This window comes from Balaenoptera acutorostrata, chromosome 9, assembly GCF_949987535.1.
Source record: "Balaenoptera acutorostrata chromosome 9, mBalAcu1.1, whole genome shotgun sequence".
Taxonomy (NCBI): Eukaryota; Metazoa; Chordata; class Mammalia; order Artiodactyla; family Balaenopteridae; genus Balaenoptera; species Balaenoptera acutorostrata.
The window spans coordinates 90,075,777-90,096,599 of NC_080072.1; the positions used below are offsets into that span (position 1 = coordinate 90,075,777).

The 20,823-nt window shown below is 35.8% G+C and overlaps 1 protein-coding gene across 4 annotated transcripts in view; it reads right to left on the reverse strand.

The window, feature by feature from the left end:
* The window catches only part of SIK2 (salt inducible kinase 2), a 132,515-nt gene that overhangs the window by 106,217 nt on the left and 5,475 nt on the right, over positions 1-20,823 (reverse strand). For all 4 annotated transcript variants that reach the window (XM_007172995.3, XM_057552246.1, XM_057552247.1 and 1 more), the window contains exons 2-3: positions 13,637-13,753; positions 10,900-10,963 (exon numbers count right to left, since the gene is read on the reverse strand). In XM_007172995.3, coding sequence (XP_007173057.3) covers positions 10,900-10,963; positions 13,637-13,753 — 181 coding nt within the window. The remainder of the gene's footprint in view (positions 1-10,899; positions 10,964-13,636; positions 13,754-20,823) is intronic.

Below are 20,823 nucleotides of genomic sequence, written 5' to 3' on the forward strand. Positions count from 1 at the left end.
AATCTGCCTGCCAATGCAGGGGACACGGGTTCGAGCCCTGGTCTGGGAAGATCCCACATGCCGCGGAGCAACTAGGCCCGTGAGCCACAATATACTGACCCTGCGCGTCTGGAGCCTGTGCTCCACAACAAGAGAGGCCGTGATAGTGCGAGGCCCGCGCACCGTGATGAAGAGTGGCCCCCGCTCGCCGCAACTAGAGAAAGCCCTCGCACAGAAACGAAGACCCAACACAGCCATAAATAAATAAAATAAAATAAAAATAAACCCAAAAAAAAGTTAAAAAAAAAAAGATACACAAGAATACCTTAAATAACAATGGGGCTTCCCTGGTGGCGCAGTGGTTGAGAGTCTGCCTGCCAATGCAGGGGACACGGGTTCGAGCCCTGGTCTGGGAGGATCCCACATGCTGCGGAGCAACTGGGCCCGTGAGCCACAGTTACTGAGCCTGCGCGTCTGGAGCCTGTGCTCCACAACAAGAGAGGCCCGCGCACCGCGATGAAGAGTGGCCCCCGCTTGCCGCAACTAGAGAAAGCCCTCGCACAGAAACGAAGACCCAGCACAGCCAAAAATTTAAAAAAACAACAACAAAAAAATCCCATTAAAACATGCTTGTTTAAAAAAAAAAAAAAATAACAATGAAAGGCAGTATGTAAACAAATTCTAAAGTGAGTTGTGCAGGAAAGAGAATTAAATGCTTTCAAAAGAGGAAATCAATGTGGATAGAATTCATTGAGAAAGACTTTACTGAAGAGATGGAACTTCAACTAGGCCTTTAAAAAAGGCAAGACTTGGGCTTCACTGGTGGCGCAGTGGTTGGGGGGTCTGCCTGCCGGTGCGGGGGACACGGGTTCGGGCCCTGGTCTGGGAGGATCCCACGTGCCATGGAGCGACTGGGCCTGTGAGCCACAATTACTGAGCCTGCGCGTCTGGAGCCTGTGCTCTGCAGCAGGAGAGGCCGCGATAGTGGGAGGCCCGCGCACCGCGATGAGGAGTGGCCCCCGCTTGCCGCAACTAGAGAAGGCCCTCGCACAGAGACGAAGACCCAACACAGACAAAAATAAATAAATAAATTAAAAAAATTTTTTTAAAAAGGCAAGACTTGAATATGTAGAACACAAAGAGCGTTCTAGGGCTCCAGATCAACAAGAGCACAGATTTGGAATCAGAAATTCATGCGTTCTATTTTGAGAATCAAAATGAAGATCTGAATAGTTAAGGGTTTTGTGGTCATTAGATTAGATTTGGTCATTAGATTTGGTAAGTCCACTAGCCAGTTTCCAAAGTACTGAAGACAGGGGCTTAATTGCTTCCTACTTCCATTAAAGATAAGGAAGGAATATGGGACCAAAGCAACTCAAGAAGCTCTATCAAGAAGAACAGTTAGTTATATACACCATCGTGGACAAAACTGTTACATGCTTTGCCTGTCTTTAGTTTTAATGATAATTTAATTAATTATGATTAAATCAATTATATCCTTCAAGATTCAATTAATTGACATGCTTAAGGGGATAGGGGAGGGCAGAGAAACCTTCCGGCAGAAGAAAGAGTAATGTGTGATGTGAATGACAGAAGAAGCTTGTTAAGTTCAAAAAACTTTAAGAAGGCATATAACCAGTTAGTATAGTGGAGTCATTAGTCACAGCTTAGGCTCTGAAGACAGACTACGGCTTCAAGCCTTGGTTAAGTCGCTTATTTGCTTGCGTGCTCTGCGACCTGAGCAAATGGTTTAACCTGTTCCTCAGATTCCACTATTGTAATATGGAGATATTACTAGTCCCTATCTTATAAGATTTTTGAGAGGACGAAGCAGCACAGTAAATGTATAGGGCTTAGCACAATGCCTAGCACAAATGTTCAAGGAATGATAGTCTTTATTGTTATTGCTTTTAAGGCTCAGATGTGTACAGTGCAATCATCCTTGTTGGCCTTGTTACGATTCCTGGACTTTATTCCAAAAACAATGAAGCCTCTGAAAAGTTTTAACAGTTTTAATTGGATTTTTGTTTTAAAAATATGGCTTACTTAGTACCTCTCATAAGTAACCCCAAAGGAAAAATTTATTCTAGAATTTACTACCAAGAAAAGTTTTCCTTTCTTTGAAGAATCTGTACCTTTCTTTCTTTTAGATAAAATTCTGTAAATGACTATCTTCTTTTCATTTGACAGCCAGAAAGCTTAGAGCCAAACCTGAAGTGCTTAGGCCCTTACTGCTTGCATATTTGTGTTCACTTCCCCTACCTCCCATGGTTGTTTTCTACTCTTACATGTGTTTTCTGATTCAGTTCTTTATTCTTGTTTATATTTTACAATTATTGTTTCTGTATAATTTTCACTTAAAGCTACTTCAGCCATTTATGGAATGAGGTGCAATCTAATTAACCAAACAAAAATAAAGGGCATAATCACCATAGCCTCATAATGCATGAATCATGCATTGTAGATGCATTCTCAGCATGCCACCAAAATCACTTTTTTGGCCTAAACCTAGTCAGATGAAGCAAGAAAACCAGATGGCACAGGAAACCTCTCTCTATGCGAAGAAGGAACAGATGAGGAGAGTGCAAAGACCTACGGCCTTTCCTGAATTAGCAGGGCGCAGTTAGGGCAATCAGTGCCAGGAGCAGAAGAGAACTTGAAAGTGGCAAGCTGCTGGGAAGTTATGTACAGGCTCAAGGTTAGAGTTTTTATTTTTTGTATATGAATGTTTTTTCCAAAAGTACTTCACCCTCTTCTTAACCTTCAGCCGCTCCACTGTTCGGTTCTCAGCTCATGAGACCCCTTTGCTGTTTCACTTATCTCCCTCCTCAACTTGGATCTCATCGTCAGCCACTTCAACACTGCTCGAGTCCTACATGCATTTGTCCTGTACCATTCCATTCTCCAACCTGGGTCATTCATATTGTCTACTCTTTCCCCTCCTGGGTTGGAAAGCACTGCTGACTATGAGTCTACCATGAACTCCCTCCCACATAGCTAATCATTGATGCTTTTATTCATCCCTTGACTGTCATATGAACACTGCCAGCTGCTCTAAACCTTTCCCCATACTACAGTGTCTAATGTATTGCTCTTTCCCTGATGTCTCATGTGCTACATTACAGAATGAATTAAATCTATTCTATATTAACAAATTCATCTTCCTTCTATTTCCCCCGAAGTACCTCTGTAGCCATATCCTCAGCACGAGCTCTAATTCTCATTGTAACTGCGCCCATGCACACCTTCTCAGAGAAGAAGGAATTCCTCTCCTCTAAGCTAACCATTCCCTCTGTGCTCTTGATCTCACTGTCTCTTGTTTACCCTTGTTTCACCAACTGTGTCTTCTTTCCTGCCTATATTCTTTTCTTTTCTAGCTTCTTCAAACACTAAGACCAACACCACAAAAAAAGCATGATACAATACTGAATTCTATATACCCCAATTATCCCTCAATTCTTTCCTTCTCTCCTTCTTTCTACCTTAAAAACCTCAAAATAATTTTATAATACCTTTCTCCCTTTTCTCACCATCCATATGTACATAACTTCTTGAAATTTGGCTTTACCTCCCAATTTATTGAAAAGTACTCTCTTCAAAGCATTGATGATCTCTTAATGACAAAACACACCCCTTTTCATTCTAAACCCTCGCTTGTCTAATCAGGACAGAAACTATCCTTACTTCCCAAGATATTCTTCTACTTTACCAATTCCACTTTACCCACCTGCCTCCTAAATGAAGGCATAATCAAAACTCACTTCTTAGCTGTCTTCTCTCTGAGGTCTCATTATTAATTATAGCTTCACTCATACTTCTACACAGATAAATGTCAAATCTATACCTCTATTACTAAACTCCCCTTTTTTGAGAGAAAAGGATTTACTGAGGTATAAATTACATACAATAAAATGCAAGTTCTTAGGTGGTTACTTAGATGAGTTCTGATAATGGCATACTCTGTATAACCACTACTCAAAACAAAAATAAACAGTTCCATCACTCAAGATAGTCCCCTCTTATCCCTCTGCAGTCAATTTTCCCCTCTCCTCAGAAAGAGTGAAAAGAGACAACCACTTTTCAGCTTCTTGTAACATTATTATTATTTTTTTAACTTATTTATTTATTTTTATTTTTGGCTGTGTTGGCTCTTCGTTGCTGCGTGTGGGCTTTCTCTAGTTGTGGCGAATGGGGGCTACTCTTCGCTGCGGTGCACTGGCTTCTCATTGTGGTAGCTTCTCTTGGTGTGGAGCACAGTCTCTAGGTGCACAGGCTTCAGCAGTGTGGCATGCGGGCTCAGTAGTTATGGCTCGTGGGCTCTAGAGTGCAGGCTCAGTAGTTGTGGTGCATGGGCTTAGTTACTCCGTGGCATGTGGGATCGTCCCGGACCAGGGCTTGAACCCCTGTCCTCTGCATTGGCAGGCGTATTCTCAACCATTGTGCCACCGGGAAAGCCCCTTGTAACATTATTGTTGCCTGTTTTAGCAACTTGTTTATGTTGCTGCATGTATAAGTAGTTCATTCCTTTTTATTGCTGTGTCATCTTCCTGTATTGCTATACCACAATTTGTGCTATACCACGATTTGTTTTGGATACATTTTCCTGCAGATGGACATTTGGGTTGTTCCTGCTTGTGAAAAAGGTTGCTATGAATATTCTTGTACAAGTCATTTTATGAATATTTGTTTTCATTTTTCTTGAGTAAATACCTAGGAACTGAATAGCTCAGTAACAGGATAGATATATGCTTAACTTTGTAAAAAACTGAAAAATAGCTCTCCCAAGTGGCTGCACCATGTTACACTCCCACCAGCAATGAAGGAGAATACTAGCTGCTTTATATCCTCCTAACATTTCATATAATCTTTTAAATTTTAACCATTCTAGTTGATACGTAATGTTACCTCATTGTAGCTTTTAATTTGCATTTCTTTGATGACTAATAACATTTAGTAATTTTTCATGTGCTTATTGGCCATTTATATATCTTCTTTTGTGAGTGTTTGGTTCCAGTCTTTTGCACATTGTTAAATTGGGTTGTTTGTCTTGTTAGTGTTGAATTTAAGTTCTCTTTTGAAGGTTATTTGTTTCTATCTTCAACTGCCAACAGCTCACATCAAACTAAATGTCCTGATGTTATTTCCGACAGAACATCTAAAATCTAATTTGTAATTTTTTAGTTGGGAACGAGGCCTCTCTATTGCTGCCAACCACATCACAAATATTCTTCAATCACATTTGCTTTAAATCCTAACTCTCGATGTTTTCCTCTTGACAGTCAATAAGAACTCTTGAGAGATGGCAGATAGTAATTATTAATGTACAGGCTCTGGAATTGCATGGTTCAAATTCAAACTCTCCCACTCATTTGCTGGGTGACTTCGGACAAATTAATGAATCTTTCAGTGCCTATCTTACAAAGTTTTTGTGAGGTTTCAATAAATAAATTATGTAAAGCATTTTAAATAGTACCCAACAAAAAGGGAGTACTCAATAAATATGGCTTGTTGTTATTCTGGAAATGCCTTTTGCCTAAAATCTTTTCTCATGAATCTAACAACTAACATCGTAATCTAGGCATTCAGCCTCTTACCTCTAGACAATAAAAAGTCCCCTAAATAGCCTCCTTCTTCTCCTCTAATTCAGACTACACACCCCTGCTGGACTTATCTTCCTAAAAAAGTCCTTACACCTATCATCGCCTTTTGGCTCTTCACCATCTTCTGGCTCACAGATGCCCACTCTGACAAATAATCCTAAGCCTTTATCCAAACACTCAAGGTCTTCCACAACTGCTCCTATACACCCCTCTAACATATGCTTCTTACTTATAGCAGTAGGGAAAGAATTCAAAAGCTATCAAAAGATTGTGCCTTAAACAGAAAAAGCCAGAAGCTGCAATATAAGCATATTACTTAGGAAAATGGAGGTAAATCTAAATTAATCAGCTGAAAGTACAAGTGGTTGCCTCTGAGAAAGGGAAATGGGGGTGGGGAAGAGGGTGGGAAACAGGGATTTTTTGGTAACAAATCTTGCAGAATTATTTGACTTCTTACCTTAGTACATGTTTAACTTTTGTAAAAATAAAAACTTGTAAGATAGAAAGATACAGACCAAGAAAAATGGAAAGAAAGAAACAAACAGAGGGAGGGAAGAAGGGAGGGAAGAAGGGAGGGAAGGGAGGGAGGGAGGGAGGGAGGAAGGAAGAAAGGAAGGAAGGGAGGAGACTGATTATTAACTGAGGCAATTTGGTTGTCCTTACCTAAGGATAATCTGTAGACCTATGTAAGGAATAGTTGGGCACATCCATTTACTTAGTGGAGTTATCCTATTTGTAGATTGAAGAGTCTGAATTTTATCCAATAAATAATAGGAAGGTAAGTAAAGGTTAATGAACATAGTAGTAATATAATAAAAATAATAGTTGGGGAAGATTAAACAGGAAATATATCAGAAATGTTCTTGACTGGAAAAGAAATAGGGCATGGTAAAACATGAGGTCTTCATAATTGAGACATGAGGGGATGAAAGCCTAGATAAGGGTGATGACTGTGGAAACAGAAGGGTTTAATTTCAAGTTATTTTTCAAGAACACAGAGTATGACTTGCTGGCCACCTAAATACAAAACTAAGAAAAAAAAAAAAGGAACACAATGCCCTCCCGCACAGAGGAGGCACTAAAGGTATATCTGTAAAGAGTAATTCCAACATTATAAACATGAACATTAAACCTTAATACATAGTTCTTAATACATAGTTGAATATTGTTTCTGTGGTTCTGTTCCACCTAAAACACACTGAAAACATTTTGGCTCAGAATTCACTTAAAACGTTATACATATTTTTCGTTACTTGATTAATGTTCCGTGGACTGCATCTTTCCACTTCTATTTTACTGTCTTCATGGGCTCCACGTGAGAAACTTGCTGGCTTTGCCTGCAACTACTTGAATCTACAGTTTACTCTGTCTTATCTTCCATATTTACTCTAGCTATTTTACATGAAAAATCCCCAAATTATGCTTCAATTTATATAAAACAATGTGATCCAAACCTTTATCATCAATGGTCTTAGCAAGAAGTAGCAACTTAGAATATTCCATTTTCATGGAAATGACATCTAACACATAATAGCCATTTCTATCTAGTTTACTCATAAAACTACAGCCTGAAGCTTTAAAAAATATTCCAATGAATAAAGACTTAAAAATCCTTCCCTTGACCTCAACTATCTTCCCATTTTTTTTTCTCCCTTTTTGAAGTAGAAATCCTTTTAAGAGTTTTCTATTTGGCTCTCTCCATTTTCCTCTCTCATCTGCTCGTCAATGTAGCTTTGGCTCACTCACGCCACCAAAACTGCTCTTACCAAGAGCCAGATACAATGGTCAATTGTCATTCTTTATGTTTCTTGACTATCAGCAGCATCTGACACAGATGTTCACTCTATCCTCCTGAGAACACTTTCTTCACTTGGTTTCCAAGACACTGCATTCTCTAGGTTTTCTTCTCTGTCTTCTTTGCTAGTTCTTTCTATTTTCCTGAGGTTTTAATGTTTGAGTGCCTCGGGGATCAGACATTGGTCTCTTTCCTAATCATATTCTCTACTTGGGTGGTCTCCATCTGTCAAGAAATCCTACTGATTCTACTCATTCAAATACCGTGAGTGACCACTTGGCACCATGTACACTACTGCTACCCTGGCCTGAGCCATAATCATCTCTCGCTTGGGACTACTGGTCTCCTACCTGGTCTCCTGTTTCCATTCTTGCTCACTACAATCTATTCTCAACACAGCAGCCAGCGATGCTTTTAAAATGTTAGCTTAGATACAATCACTTCTTTGCTCAAACACCTCTCTAATGGTTCCCTAATTCTATTCAAGGTAAGAGCCAAAGTCCTTACATGGTCTACAAAGCCCCCAAATCTGCCCCACTCCTGCCTCCCATTTACTTTTCTGACCTCGTCTGACCTTTCTACTATTCCTCCTTGCTAGTTCTTGCTCTTCCCTCTTGCTTGCTTCTCTCCACCTACACTGGACTCCCTGCTGTTGCTTGAACACACCAAGCACACTGCTGCCTCAGGGCCTTTGCATTTACTCTTCCCTCTTCTTGGGCCACCCTCTCTTCCCCATACCTATATGGCTGTGCTTTCTAGTCTCTGTTCAAATGTCAGTGAGGCCTTCCCTGACCACTCTATCTCATACTGCAATCAACTCTCCCACTCCACATGCCCCCTTCCTTGCTTTATTTCTATAGCATGTACCATCATCTAGTATACTATACAGTTTACTTATTTTGCCTATTGAATCTCTCCCCACACTGAAAGGCAAGGTTCCTGAGAAAAGGAATTTTCATCTGTTTTCTTCATTGTGGTACTCTTCCCACACAGAACAGTGTGGGACATATAGTCAGTTTTCAATAAAGATTTCTTGAGGGGCTTCCCTGATGGCGCAGTGGTTGAGAATCTGCCTGCTAATGCAGGGGACACGGGTTCAGGCCCTGGTCTCGGAAGATCCCACATGCCGCAGAGCAACTAGGCCTGTGAGCCACAACTACTGAGCCTGTGCATCTGGAGCTTGTGCTCCGCAACAAGAGAGGCCGCAACAGTGAGAGGCCCGCGCACCGCGATGAAGAGTGGCCCCCGCTCGCCGCAACTGGAGAAAGCCCTCACACAGAAACGAAGACCCAACACAGCCAAAAATAAATAAATAAAATAAATAAATTAAAAAAAAAAAAAAAAAGATTTCTTGAAAGACAATTAATATGGTGTAGCCAGCATTGCAAATCAGATCTTTCTGGCTTCAAAGCCCACACCATTCTATTAAAACTTCAGTTAAGAAGCCTTTTAGTTGAAACAAATAGCTAAAGAATTTAAATAGCTTGAAGACAGAGAAATAGCAACTATTCAAAATGAAATACAGACAGAAAGAGGAATTTTCAAAATTGGAGTCAGTGAGCACTGGGAGGATTTCAAACAGCCTAATATATGTGCAATTGGAGTCTTTGATGAAGAGGCCAGAAAAATAATGGCTGGAAATTTTCTGAATTTGATGGAAACTTAACATTCACAGATTCAAGGAGCTCAGTGAACACCAACCATAAGAATCATGAAGAAAACCACACAAAGGCACATCATAATGAAATTGTTAAAACCAGTGGTAAACAGAAAATCCTGAAAGCAGCCAGAGGAAAAAAAGGCACATTATATACAGAAGAATAAAGGAAAAAGATGACGGCAGATTTCTTGTCAGAAATAACGCAAATGAGAAGACAGTGGAGCAATATCTTTAAAGCACTGAAAGGAAAAAAGTCAACCTAGAATTACATACCCAGTACGAATATCATTCAAAAATAGACAAAATAAGGATTATTTTAGACATACAAGAGCTGAAAGATTTCATCGCCAACAGACCTGCACTGCAAGAAATGCTAAATAAAGTCCTTCAGGCAGAAGAAAAATGATGCCAGATAAAAATATGTATCCACATAAAGGAATGAAGATGAAAACATGCATCTACATACAGAGATGTGGCAATGGTAACTCCACTAGTAAATGTATAACATTTTTTAAAATATTGAAATCTCTTTAAAACATAATTGACTTTTTAAACAAAAATAATGAGACTGTATTTTGTGTTTTATAAAATAGGTATAAATAAAATGTATGACAAGGAAATAAAGGCGAGGAAGGGTTAAATAGAAGTATATTATTGCCAGGTTCTTACACTCTATGTGAAGTGGTGAATATTACTTTAAGGTAGACTGTAAGTTAAAGACTTGTACATGAATGTTCATAGCAATTCATGTGTAACAGCCAAAAACTGAAACCAACCCAAATGTGTATCCATACATGAATGGATAAGCAACTTGGGGTATATTTACAAAATTGATACTACTTACAGTAAAATGAAACGATATGTTATTACGTGCAACAAAATGGATGAATCGTAAAATAATTATACTGAGAGAAAGAAGCCAGACAAAGAAAGGGTACAGACTATATAAACATCTTTATATAATAAAACTGTAGAAGACATAAACTAATCTATAGTGACAGAAAACAAATCAGTACTTGCCTGGTGGTGAGGTGGGGCAAGAAAGATTACAAAGGGTCACAAAGAAACTTCTGTGGTGGTGGTTTCTTTCACACATCTGTGTGTGAAAACTTACTAAATTGTACACATTAAATGTGTGTAATTTACTGTATGTGAATTCTTCAATAAAGCTGTTTAAAAAACAATTTCGGACTAAATTTAGGTTAAAAAACAAAATATTTAGACTACCTACAGTGTTCTTGCTCCATAAAGTAAAAATAAAATAGATGAAAGCTAGAACCAATAAAACAGTTATAATTTTTTTAAGGGTTAGAATGGATCATAGAAACCAATTAATCAAATATTTTTTTATTAGAGACAAAGGAACTGAGTCCCAGAGAGGTTTAGTGACTTCCCAGAGGTCTTACAGCTAAAGTTAACAGCTTACTAAACTATAAGGTCCACAATAGCAGGGACTGTGTTATTTAGGTCACCACTGTATCCCCTACACCTAGTACAATGTCTGAGACATAGTACAAGCTCAATAAATATCTGACTATCTTTACCCTGGAAAGAAAGGTAAAAAGGAAGATAAATGAAAGAAAATCTCCTTTGCAATATGACTGAAAGTTTCCCCCTTTGATTCTCCAATCTCTTTAACACAGATGAGAGAATTAAGCAATAGCTTTAATATCATAAATACAAGAGACTAAATTATATTCCATATTTTTAGCTTACTGGATATTTTATTATATTCCAATGCTTAAAAATTTCTAATTCACGTTAGCAACTTTTAAACAAGCAGGAGAATTAATAGAAGATACTCTATTCATAAAGCTTACTGACATTTTCAAATTTAAAAAAAAAATGGAAAGAAATGTGCTTACCAAAAATTTCTCCATTTTTGGCATATTCTGTCACAAGGTACAACATGCTTTTGGTCTCCATTACCTATTGATAAATAATTCCACATTAGTCTCACAGGAAAAGATTGCAACATTCCATGGAGTTACCTAAATTAAAACTACTAATAAAAGTATCAAGTTATGAATAATTCAGAAGCTGGTGAAGTTGACAAGACTGACAATATCCTTATGCTAATACTTTTGTGAAAAATCTAGACCCTTCATCTTCCAAATGTGGTCCACAGACCAGCAGCACTGCCCAGGCATCTGTTAGAAATGCAAAATCTCAGAGCCCATGCCAGACCGACTGACAAAGAATGTTCATTTTAACAAAATCTTCAGGTGACTCTAATGCATATTCAAGTTTGAAAAATAGTAATATAGGTAACAGGAATTTTGAAGGTCAACTTTTTACCTCCTCACTGACTTTTCTAGCTGTGTTATATGGTAGAGCTTCTAAAACAGAGCTCAGTTAATCTGGCCTGTAACCTAGCTAATCTGGCACAATGTGGTAGTCCTCCTACTATACTTTCATATTTTTACAAAGTACTGTTATTTTAAAACATTGTTCAAAAGCTTCTTCATAGCTCCACTGCTATACACTTTTATTTAAATCAGTTTTTCTAAATTCAGAAAGGAACATACATACTGGCACATGCTAACAATGTAATATTTAACTGCTATCTACTGAAAGGCTAAAAACTAATTTTGCTCTAACATTTAAGTTTAGGACTATTCCTAAAACAGGTCTGAAAACTAAGAGCTACCTACAATTTGGGTCTAAACAAGTCCAACAGTAAGTTAATTTAACTGATTATTGGAGTTCATATAAAGACAGAATTATCATGTGAATCATGGTAGTTTTTTTGGTTTGTTTGTTTTGTTTTTTAATTGAAGTATAGTTGAAGAATCATGGTAGTTTTAACCTCAGTTTGAGTTATGGGTCATCAGACTTCTAAGGATGTGACTAGTTTCTTATAAGTATCCTCTTTAGGGAAAAAAAAAAAAAAAGCCTAAAGGGAGAAACACTCTGATATAACTTTGCTCTAAGAGGCCCTCTGCGGTTTTAGGCATTGTTTTGAGAGGCACACCATAGTCTCTCATTCTCAACTAACAGTAATGCTCTCCAATGGTCTCCACATGGTTTACATTGTAACTCTCTATTGATAAAGTTATTTAGCCAAATATATACATGTATGTATGTATACAGGTAAATGTATATATGCACATATATGTATATATATTTATGAATATATACACACAGAGAGACAAATTACATACTTGTGCCATTTTATAAATATATACATTATAAGAGGCACACAATAAGATAAATATAAAAGATAAACAGAATTAGAAGTTCTAATATTTTCTTACTATACCCCAAGGGACACTTGTGCTAACCAATTTGAGTGCACAGAGTAGTGTGCTAGCACTAGCTCTCTGAGGAAAAAAAAAAAAAGAGCCTGACGTAAACCAATTTCTGTGGTGTAAAAATACTCCTATCATCGCTGATTTTGAGCTATTGACACTAACGTGGTGTTAACTGGCTCACAAAACTTCTAAAAATTTAACAATCAGCTCTCACAGCAAGTACAGGCTGAGCCCAGCACACCACTAGGTACACACATCATACTTTGGAGATCAAAGTCATAGACTAGCGTACTGTAGCATTTTAGCTTAAAAACAGTTTTCCAATATAAAAATTCTAAATATTAATGAATAGAAATATAAAAAAGGGTTTTGTATTACATTATCATTCTTAAACATAAATTACTCTTCAAAAATCTGAGAAAAATTTTCCTTTTACAAAAACATGGCTTGGGTTTCCCTGGTGGCGCAGTGGTTAAGAATCCGCCCACCAATGTGGGGGACAAGGGTTCGAGCCCTGGTCCGGGAAGATCCCACATGCCGTGGAGCAACTAAGACTGTGCACCACAACTACTGAGCCTGCGCTCTAGGGCCTGCAAGCCACAACTACTGAGCCCCGTGTGCTACAACTACTGAAGCCTGTGCACCTAGAGCCCGTGCTCTGCAACAAGAGAAGCCACCGCAATGAGAAGCCTGCTCACCGCAATGAAGAGTAGACCCCGCTCACCACAGCTAGAGAAAGCCCACGCACAGCAATGAAGACCCAACGCAGCCAAAAATAAAATAAATAAAATAAATAAATTTAAAAAAACAACAAAAATACCCCATGGCTTTACACTTGAAAGAGGTGCAGCTTATTTTACAAAAACTGTATCTTAATAAAGTTAATTTTTAAAAAAATGACTTATTTACTTTATCTGATAAAAGAACCATCCAAAGATAAACATTTGGCTCTAGGTATTATAAAGTATGCCACTAAGTAATATACTATTTTAGCCTTTGTATTTCATAAAACATAAACAATATATTTTTTAAGTAAGCAGAACTGCCATATCCTCATTAATGGTACCACCACCAAGACCCAGCAGGTTTAAGCATGTTATCATAAACGCACAACTACAAACTTTGTAAGCAAATAACTTACAGTCTGAGAGACAACTTAAAATTAAGCCGCTAGTAGTTTTTTATTTCCTAATTTTTAATTTAAATATAGAAAAATGGATGTATTCAGATGAACAAAAGCATATAGTTATTTTACAGACTGAAAAAACTAACATAAAAGAGAAAAATGATGATGTAAAATAGAGTATTGAATGTGAAAAGCATGGAGAGGTGTAAAGCTAAGTCATACCTGATAAAGTTTGATTATGTGAGGGTGGTCTAACATTTTCATTATTTGTACTTCTCGGTAGATTTTCTCAAGGTTCACTGCATCCAGCTGAGATTTATCTATTATTTTTATCGCCACCTGCATCCCAGACACAAATAAATACAATTAGTATACAATGGTTAACATTTCCAGTTAAGAATCTTTTAAAAAAATGACATCTAAGACTTCGCCTGTAGGTCCCTGTGACGATAACTAGCTTAAATTCAATGCTCATTCATTCATCATTCAACAAGTATTTCTTAAACATCTACCATGTATAAGGCACTGTGGCAGATTGTTTGGGAGTGTCTTTAACGTGCTCTGAAGAATAACCCTGCAAAGTTACTTTAATAAAACATACTTCTCTTTCAGTACAACTATAACTCCTTATTCCATTTAAAAACCGAAGAAATAAAATCTCAGCAGTTTCAATTAGTTATCGTCCCACTGCAAAGTACCTATAAACAAATGATCAGCCAAGTATAGTTTCTTTTATACTGAAATACAATTGTTCTAGAAAAGCAAGTGATAGGTTCCAAAGCATAGAGATATACCTTTCTGGAAAAAAACTAAGTGTAAATAATTAAAACTCATCTACATGAAAAGATACCAATTGGATTAAATTTTGTTTTAATAATCAAGTGCAAAAACTCAAATGTTAGTAATCACACTAAATTTTTACTTCCTTAAAGGAATTTGATTTCAAAAAATGTGGCCTCTTCCTGTCATAACTAGATAGGAACCCAAACCACTCAAAAGTTAACAATTTGAAGGAAATGCATCTGAAGGTGAATAACTAACTAGGTAGTCAGAAATCAACAATCGCGTACTTTCTTCATGGAACCAAAAAACTAATTTTTTAAAATTAGTATTTGGCATTTGGTTAGGAAATAAGCCATTCGGACTCAGATAAAACTTTCAGATAACTGGGAACCACCCAAACTTTAGTAAGTTCTGAAGAAACTCTGAAATGTACTTCACATTCTACCCAAACGCATTCTGAACATAATTTGGTCTTATGTTTTTGTTTCAGGGTGATTTTTTATATCAATTATTGTATGTAGTATAATAGTTCAATACTCCTAAAAGGTAACCAAGAAAGTAGGACTCAACCTGTCAACTCACTTAATTCCCTTAGGCTCCTGTTAATATGTTTTTTCTTCTTTCCTTACAGTTGCTCTGTCCTTTCCTGTTATCTCTTATTAAAGTTCTACTGTAAGGTTTACTTCTTACCTTTCTCTATTTCTATTTTGCTGTCCATACCTTGTTTCCTAATTTGAATTAATTGTAACTCATAGAAGAACTCAAGCTTCCCAAGGGAAATAAGATTACTAAACATGACAGGTAAAATTAAGTTTATTGCCTAAGAAGAAAGGGGGTAGCTCCTTCTCTAGGCAGTAAAGTTTGCAGGTTTTGTGATAGCTATTTTCATTATGTTTGGTGGTATTTTATTTATTCCTATATCAAAATATTCTAGAAAATAAAAAGTGCTAAACTTTGACTGCTAGAGGAGTGACCGATTAATATTGTACTTGCTAGTAGGCACATTATTGAACCACCTCAAACCAATACATGTAAGGTGACTGCCCTGCCCAACTATAGTATGATAGAATAGAGGATTATCAGTTATTTTGGGTAACTTTGGGTAAAAGCTGCCAGATAAAAAGATAAGTATATATTTTAATTTCCTCAACATTCCTTAGGAAGGTAACATGGAGTTTCATAGACATGCATATTTTGAAGAAAATTTCTTGCCCTACAATTTCTGAAGTGCAGCTACATACCAGTAGTCCCTCCCCAACAAAAAGCTTTTATAATGAAATGGGTCACAATTATCTAATAAATAGAAAAAATAAATAAATAGAAAGGAATCATGGTTTAAAAAAATCTCAGCATGCTTATTGTCATTAAGAAAATTTTTTATTATATATATCTTGAGCATCATATTTAATGTTAAAGAAAAAGTTTAAATACTAAATACCAATTAAAGCGAGGTATTACCAAGAGATTTCTCCCCTTTGATACTCTTTTGGAATCTGGGCCTCAAATAATGAAAAAGTGAAAAATATATGTTATCTAATTAAATTTTATTGAGTTATAAACTTCATTATTTAACTGTTCTCAGCCAAAAAATTCTCTAATGACAAAATATAATTCTCTCCTCAATTTTATCTTGGGTCACAGACTGTATGTATGTGGACCACAAGGCTATATATTTATATCTTCACACTGTTACCCCTTGTTTGTAAGGCTGCTTTCAGAGGATTATGAAAAAGTAGATTGTGTGTTAGCATGCTCCTTGTAATAGTTAGGGCTAGTCTAACTGCTATAACAAGTAGACCCCAAAACGTATACTGACTTGAACACAACGGAAGTTTATTGTTCATGCAGCAAAACTGGACGGGTAAAGAAGTTAGCAGGTAGCCCTCTTCCATGCAGACATACGAGGTATACAAGGAGTCTGAATTGCCTTTAAAGGGTTAAATAAAGGTGGTAAAGGGTAAAGGATAAACAGTCCTGGGAATTCCCAGGCGGTCCTGTGGCTAGGACTCTGTGCTTTCACTTCAGGGGGCCCGGGTTCAATCCCTGGTCGGGGAACTAAGATCCCACAAGCCACGCAGCGCATGGCCAAAGAAAAAAAAGGATAGACAACCCTGAAGGTTGTCCCCATTCCAGTCAAACAGAAGGAGAAAAAAGCTTGGAGGAGCCCTCCTGAGAGGTTTTTATGGGCCAGTCCTGGAAGTGGCACACAATAGTTAAAACTTAGTCATATGACCATACCTAAATGTAAGGGAGGCCAAGAAATATTTGAGCTGTAGGTCCAGGAAGAAGAGGAAAGAGTGGATTTTGGGTGGTCAGCTAATCGTCTCTGCTAACTCTTCCAGGTAATTTCTTAACAATGGGACTCTTTACCAACTACTTCCCAGAAATATGATGATGACTTTCACAACTGTACAGCACTTTTTAATTTAACAAGATACTTTCACATATTTTATCTCATTTATATCTCAACTTTTTGAAGTAAACGGAACAAGCAGTACACTCGTGAGCTGATGAAACTGAGGTTCAAAAGATGTTACATAATCTACAAAGGTTCTAAAGCTCAAGTGAATTAATGGGAAAAAAACCACAGGCCTTCTAACTTAAAGTTCCATCTTTTCACTCTTCAATGAGCCTATTATTCACATTTACTGAGCACCTGTTGTATGCCCGGAATTATGCCCAGGATACAAAAATGAACAATATCTGATTCCTACCTTCAAGGAACTATTATAGGTCTGTGAGAACAAAGAGAACACATTTTGGAAAATAAATTTAATGAACAACAACAACAAAAATCTGCATTGGGGGATTTCCCCAATGGTGTACGAAATTCTGAATTTACAAAAGAGTTGTGTTCCACTAGTTCATTTTAAAGATAACTATGAACTTAGATTTCTGGGAACTTCCTCTCTGCATCCCTTCTCTACTTAGTTCCGAACATAGTACCAAGGACAAAATCTCATGGTTACAACAAAGTCAAGCAAGGGACTCCAAATCAAAGGATCCTTTTTTGGTGTTGCTCATCTAAATTATTCAACTCTCTAATTCCCAATTATGCATACAATATCTTAAAAAAACCTTCAATGAATTTATGCGGTGATAAAAAATTAATATTTCTTCTGCTAGGACACAAAAGGAAGGTTTCCTATACAACTTTGGAGAGCGTATTGGATAAACTAGGATAATTACTATCAAACTAAATCCCATGTAAAGTAGCAACACTGGATATTCAACCTCATAAATAGGAAAATGTATATATATCTAATGTAATGTTATATGTCAATTATATCTCAAAAATACTTTTTCAAATTATACTCATAAAGATGAAAAAGTAAACACCCTTGTGAGCTAAAATTCAACGAGATGGCCACTTTTATATATTGTTAGTAGGAATATAAAATAGGTTATAATTTTTCTGGAAGGTGATTTGGCAGTCTTTAGCAAGAACCTTAAAAATCATCCATCCCATTTAGCCTAAGGCTTCTATTTCTGAGCATTTATTTGTAGAAAATAATCTGAAATGATGATGAAGATTTGTGTGTAAATATACTCGAGTATTGTTTATAATATAAAAAATAGAAACAATAATTGGGAAATAAGTACATGATTTATGGTAGGTTTATATTATGACTGTTATACAGCTATTAAAATAGTTCCTTTTAATAATATGGAGAAACGACAAGACTAAAATATTAAATTAAAAAATCAGGATATCATTGCAGTCTCAACACAAGGTATATATAGAAAAAGACCAATAAAAACTAGGTATAAATATGACAAAAATGTTATTGGTGGGTGAAAAAAAATCATGAATTATTTTATTTTCCTGATTTACTTTTCAGTGCAATTTTTCTTCAATGAGCATAAACTACTTTTCTAATAAGAAAAGAAAAAGGAAAGTGAAATGGAGTTATATTTATTATATATGCTAACTTCTCCATCTGTGAAACATTAGTCATTTTCATTTTATTATTTTTCTAAGTTCTCTATAAAATGATTATATTATTCAATAAGATTTAAATATTAATTATGAAGACTGTATACATAGAAATGTTTCCAACAATGTTAAGTAAAAAAAAAAAAAAAAAGCAAAAGTAACAACTATGTAAAATACAAATTTGCAAGGAAGACAAAGAATTAAACGTAAGAGTAGAAATGAAATAGTGTTAAGCTGACGGATAAAAGGGATTTTTTTCAATTTTCAAAATGTAATTTAATGGTAATGGTACACTTTTTGACACTTTTAGAAAAAATTATTTCACTTCTCATAAAAGAAATATTAATCTCATGCATTTAAAGAAACCACACACAAAACTGGCTTTGGGGGACTTTATAAGGAAGTTACACAATAAGAGGTATCCTTCTAGTGAAAAATCAGAAGGGATTAACATATGTTTGCTGTCTCAGGTAATATGTGCTATTTACTAATCACTAATTCTACACTGTCCTTCTGAAGTACCAAGTAGCAAAATCCTTACCATATAATTAGACCTCTGAAATTAAAAAAATGAACGCACTTTTCAAGCTTATACATGAAATCATAGGTAGAATCAGAACATACCAGCCTATTGTTTGATTGAATAGTGATTGTGATTGAGTGGTCTACAAATGAAAGGGTTTCTGAAAGCAGTAAAGTCAGTAATAAAACTGACATGGAGTTCTCCAGTTATCCTTTAAGAATAAATAAATTCAACATTTTTTCCAGTTTAAAATTTGACTTTTAAAATGTAAGAATTTATACAATAAAATAAATCCTCATTAAAATTTAATCTGACTTTTATATCCATAAAAATTGAACAGAGAATTTTTAAGACTATAAAAGAAGTGATTAAAAATAATCTATCTTAAAAAGTACTTAAATAAATCAACAAAAGATAACTCAATTAAAAAAACTGGCCAAAAGACAAAAAGCAATTCACAAAAGAAATGTAAACAGTCATCTTATAAAACTGTGTAATCAAAGTAAATCAAAGAAATGCAAATTCAAATAAAAATATTGTTTTTCCCCTATCAAACTGGGAAAGATTTAAATAATATGCATTCTTCCTGACAAAAATTATTAGGTACTCCTTTTTTGGAGGTAATTTGGCATCTTATGCCATCAGATATGGATGTAAGGACATACTCCCTGACCCAAGAATTCCACTGCTATAGGATTATCCTGAGGAAATAATCAGATAGATGCACAAAGATGTATATACAGGAATGCGCTCTGAAATATTATTTTAGAAAGAGAAACAGCAAGAGAGAAAAATAATCTAAATGTTCAATAACAGGAAATTGATTAAATGAAATACAGAGAGTCATATGCAAGGATACTATTTAACCATGCTTTAGACATTATTTTTTTAAACTTGGGGAAATGTTAATAACAGATTTAGTAAAAAACACAGATTATATGTATAGATGACATCAACTTTATTATATACATATATATGTGACTAGCTAAGAGGATATGAACCAAATATTAACAGTGGTTGTCTCTTGGTCTGGATGGTGGAATTAAAATAAGAATGTTTATTTTCTTCTTCAAGTTTTTCAACAATGTCTACAAAGAACATGCATATCTTTTGTAATTGGGGGAAAAACACATAAATACTATGTTTACTTTAAAGAAGAAAAAACAAATTTTCAGTTTAATTCATCCAAGGTTCACATGTTAACCTGTTTAAAGTATTTTTAAAATGTTTTTTAAAATGAAACGTTTCTGATGAAATTCCCAAATGTAACTGTCTTTCATGCTTCCAATAAACTCAAACTGGATATATGGGCTGCTTCTCTTTGAGGGGTGGGAAAGCATTCTCCACAAATGTCCTGTATAAAGGAACTTTTACATAAATGACATATTTTAAAAATATGGAGGTGGAAGGTAGAAGAGGTATTAGGTACACTAAAGAGGAAAGAAAGATATCTTAATGAATTTCTGGAATCCATTTGGCTCCAAGGAAATGAATCTGCCATCAGTAGTGGGCCATAAATCAAATATCATCATGTGAATCCAGGAATCGAGGCCAGTTTCAGTTATTTCCAAATAAATGGTTTCTTAATTGCCTGATGACTGGGACAGAATTTCCCAGTGGAATTAAAAGCAGAATGCATGAAACTCTGTTAAGCATTTCTACAGAATATAAAAATTTATACAACTCTTATTTTTGCATGTTTGTCTCCCCCTCTTCCCAAAGAACAGATCATTCTGAACAATATGTAGCAGAATAAACTTGTCAAATTTTACTTGTCTGGAGTGCCAAGAAACTAAAGAAAAATTTCTAGCAAAGCATATATGTTCCATGAAAAATCTAATTTTTATTTCAACACACAGTTAAAGATCATTCATAGGCCTAGATACAAACATTACTGGTTAACTTATTTGGTAACAATTCCTCCTGTTGCACATAGTACAGCTGCTTCTTGACATCTGGAATATTTTACAGAACAAGATTAACACCAAGACTACAGAGAGGAGTCTTAAAATTTTAAAGCAAAACATGAAATTCAAATGTATTAAAAAATTGAGTTCTCTTCTTCAAGAAATACCATAATCAGGGTGTAATATGCCCTTCTCTTGTTTCTACCTTTGCTCTAAAAATGCAACTTTGTACTTAACTATTTGGAAAGCTTTAAAAATG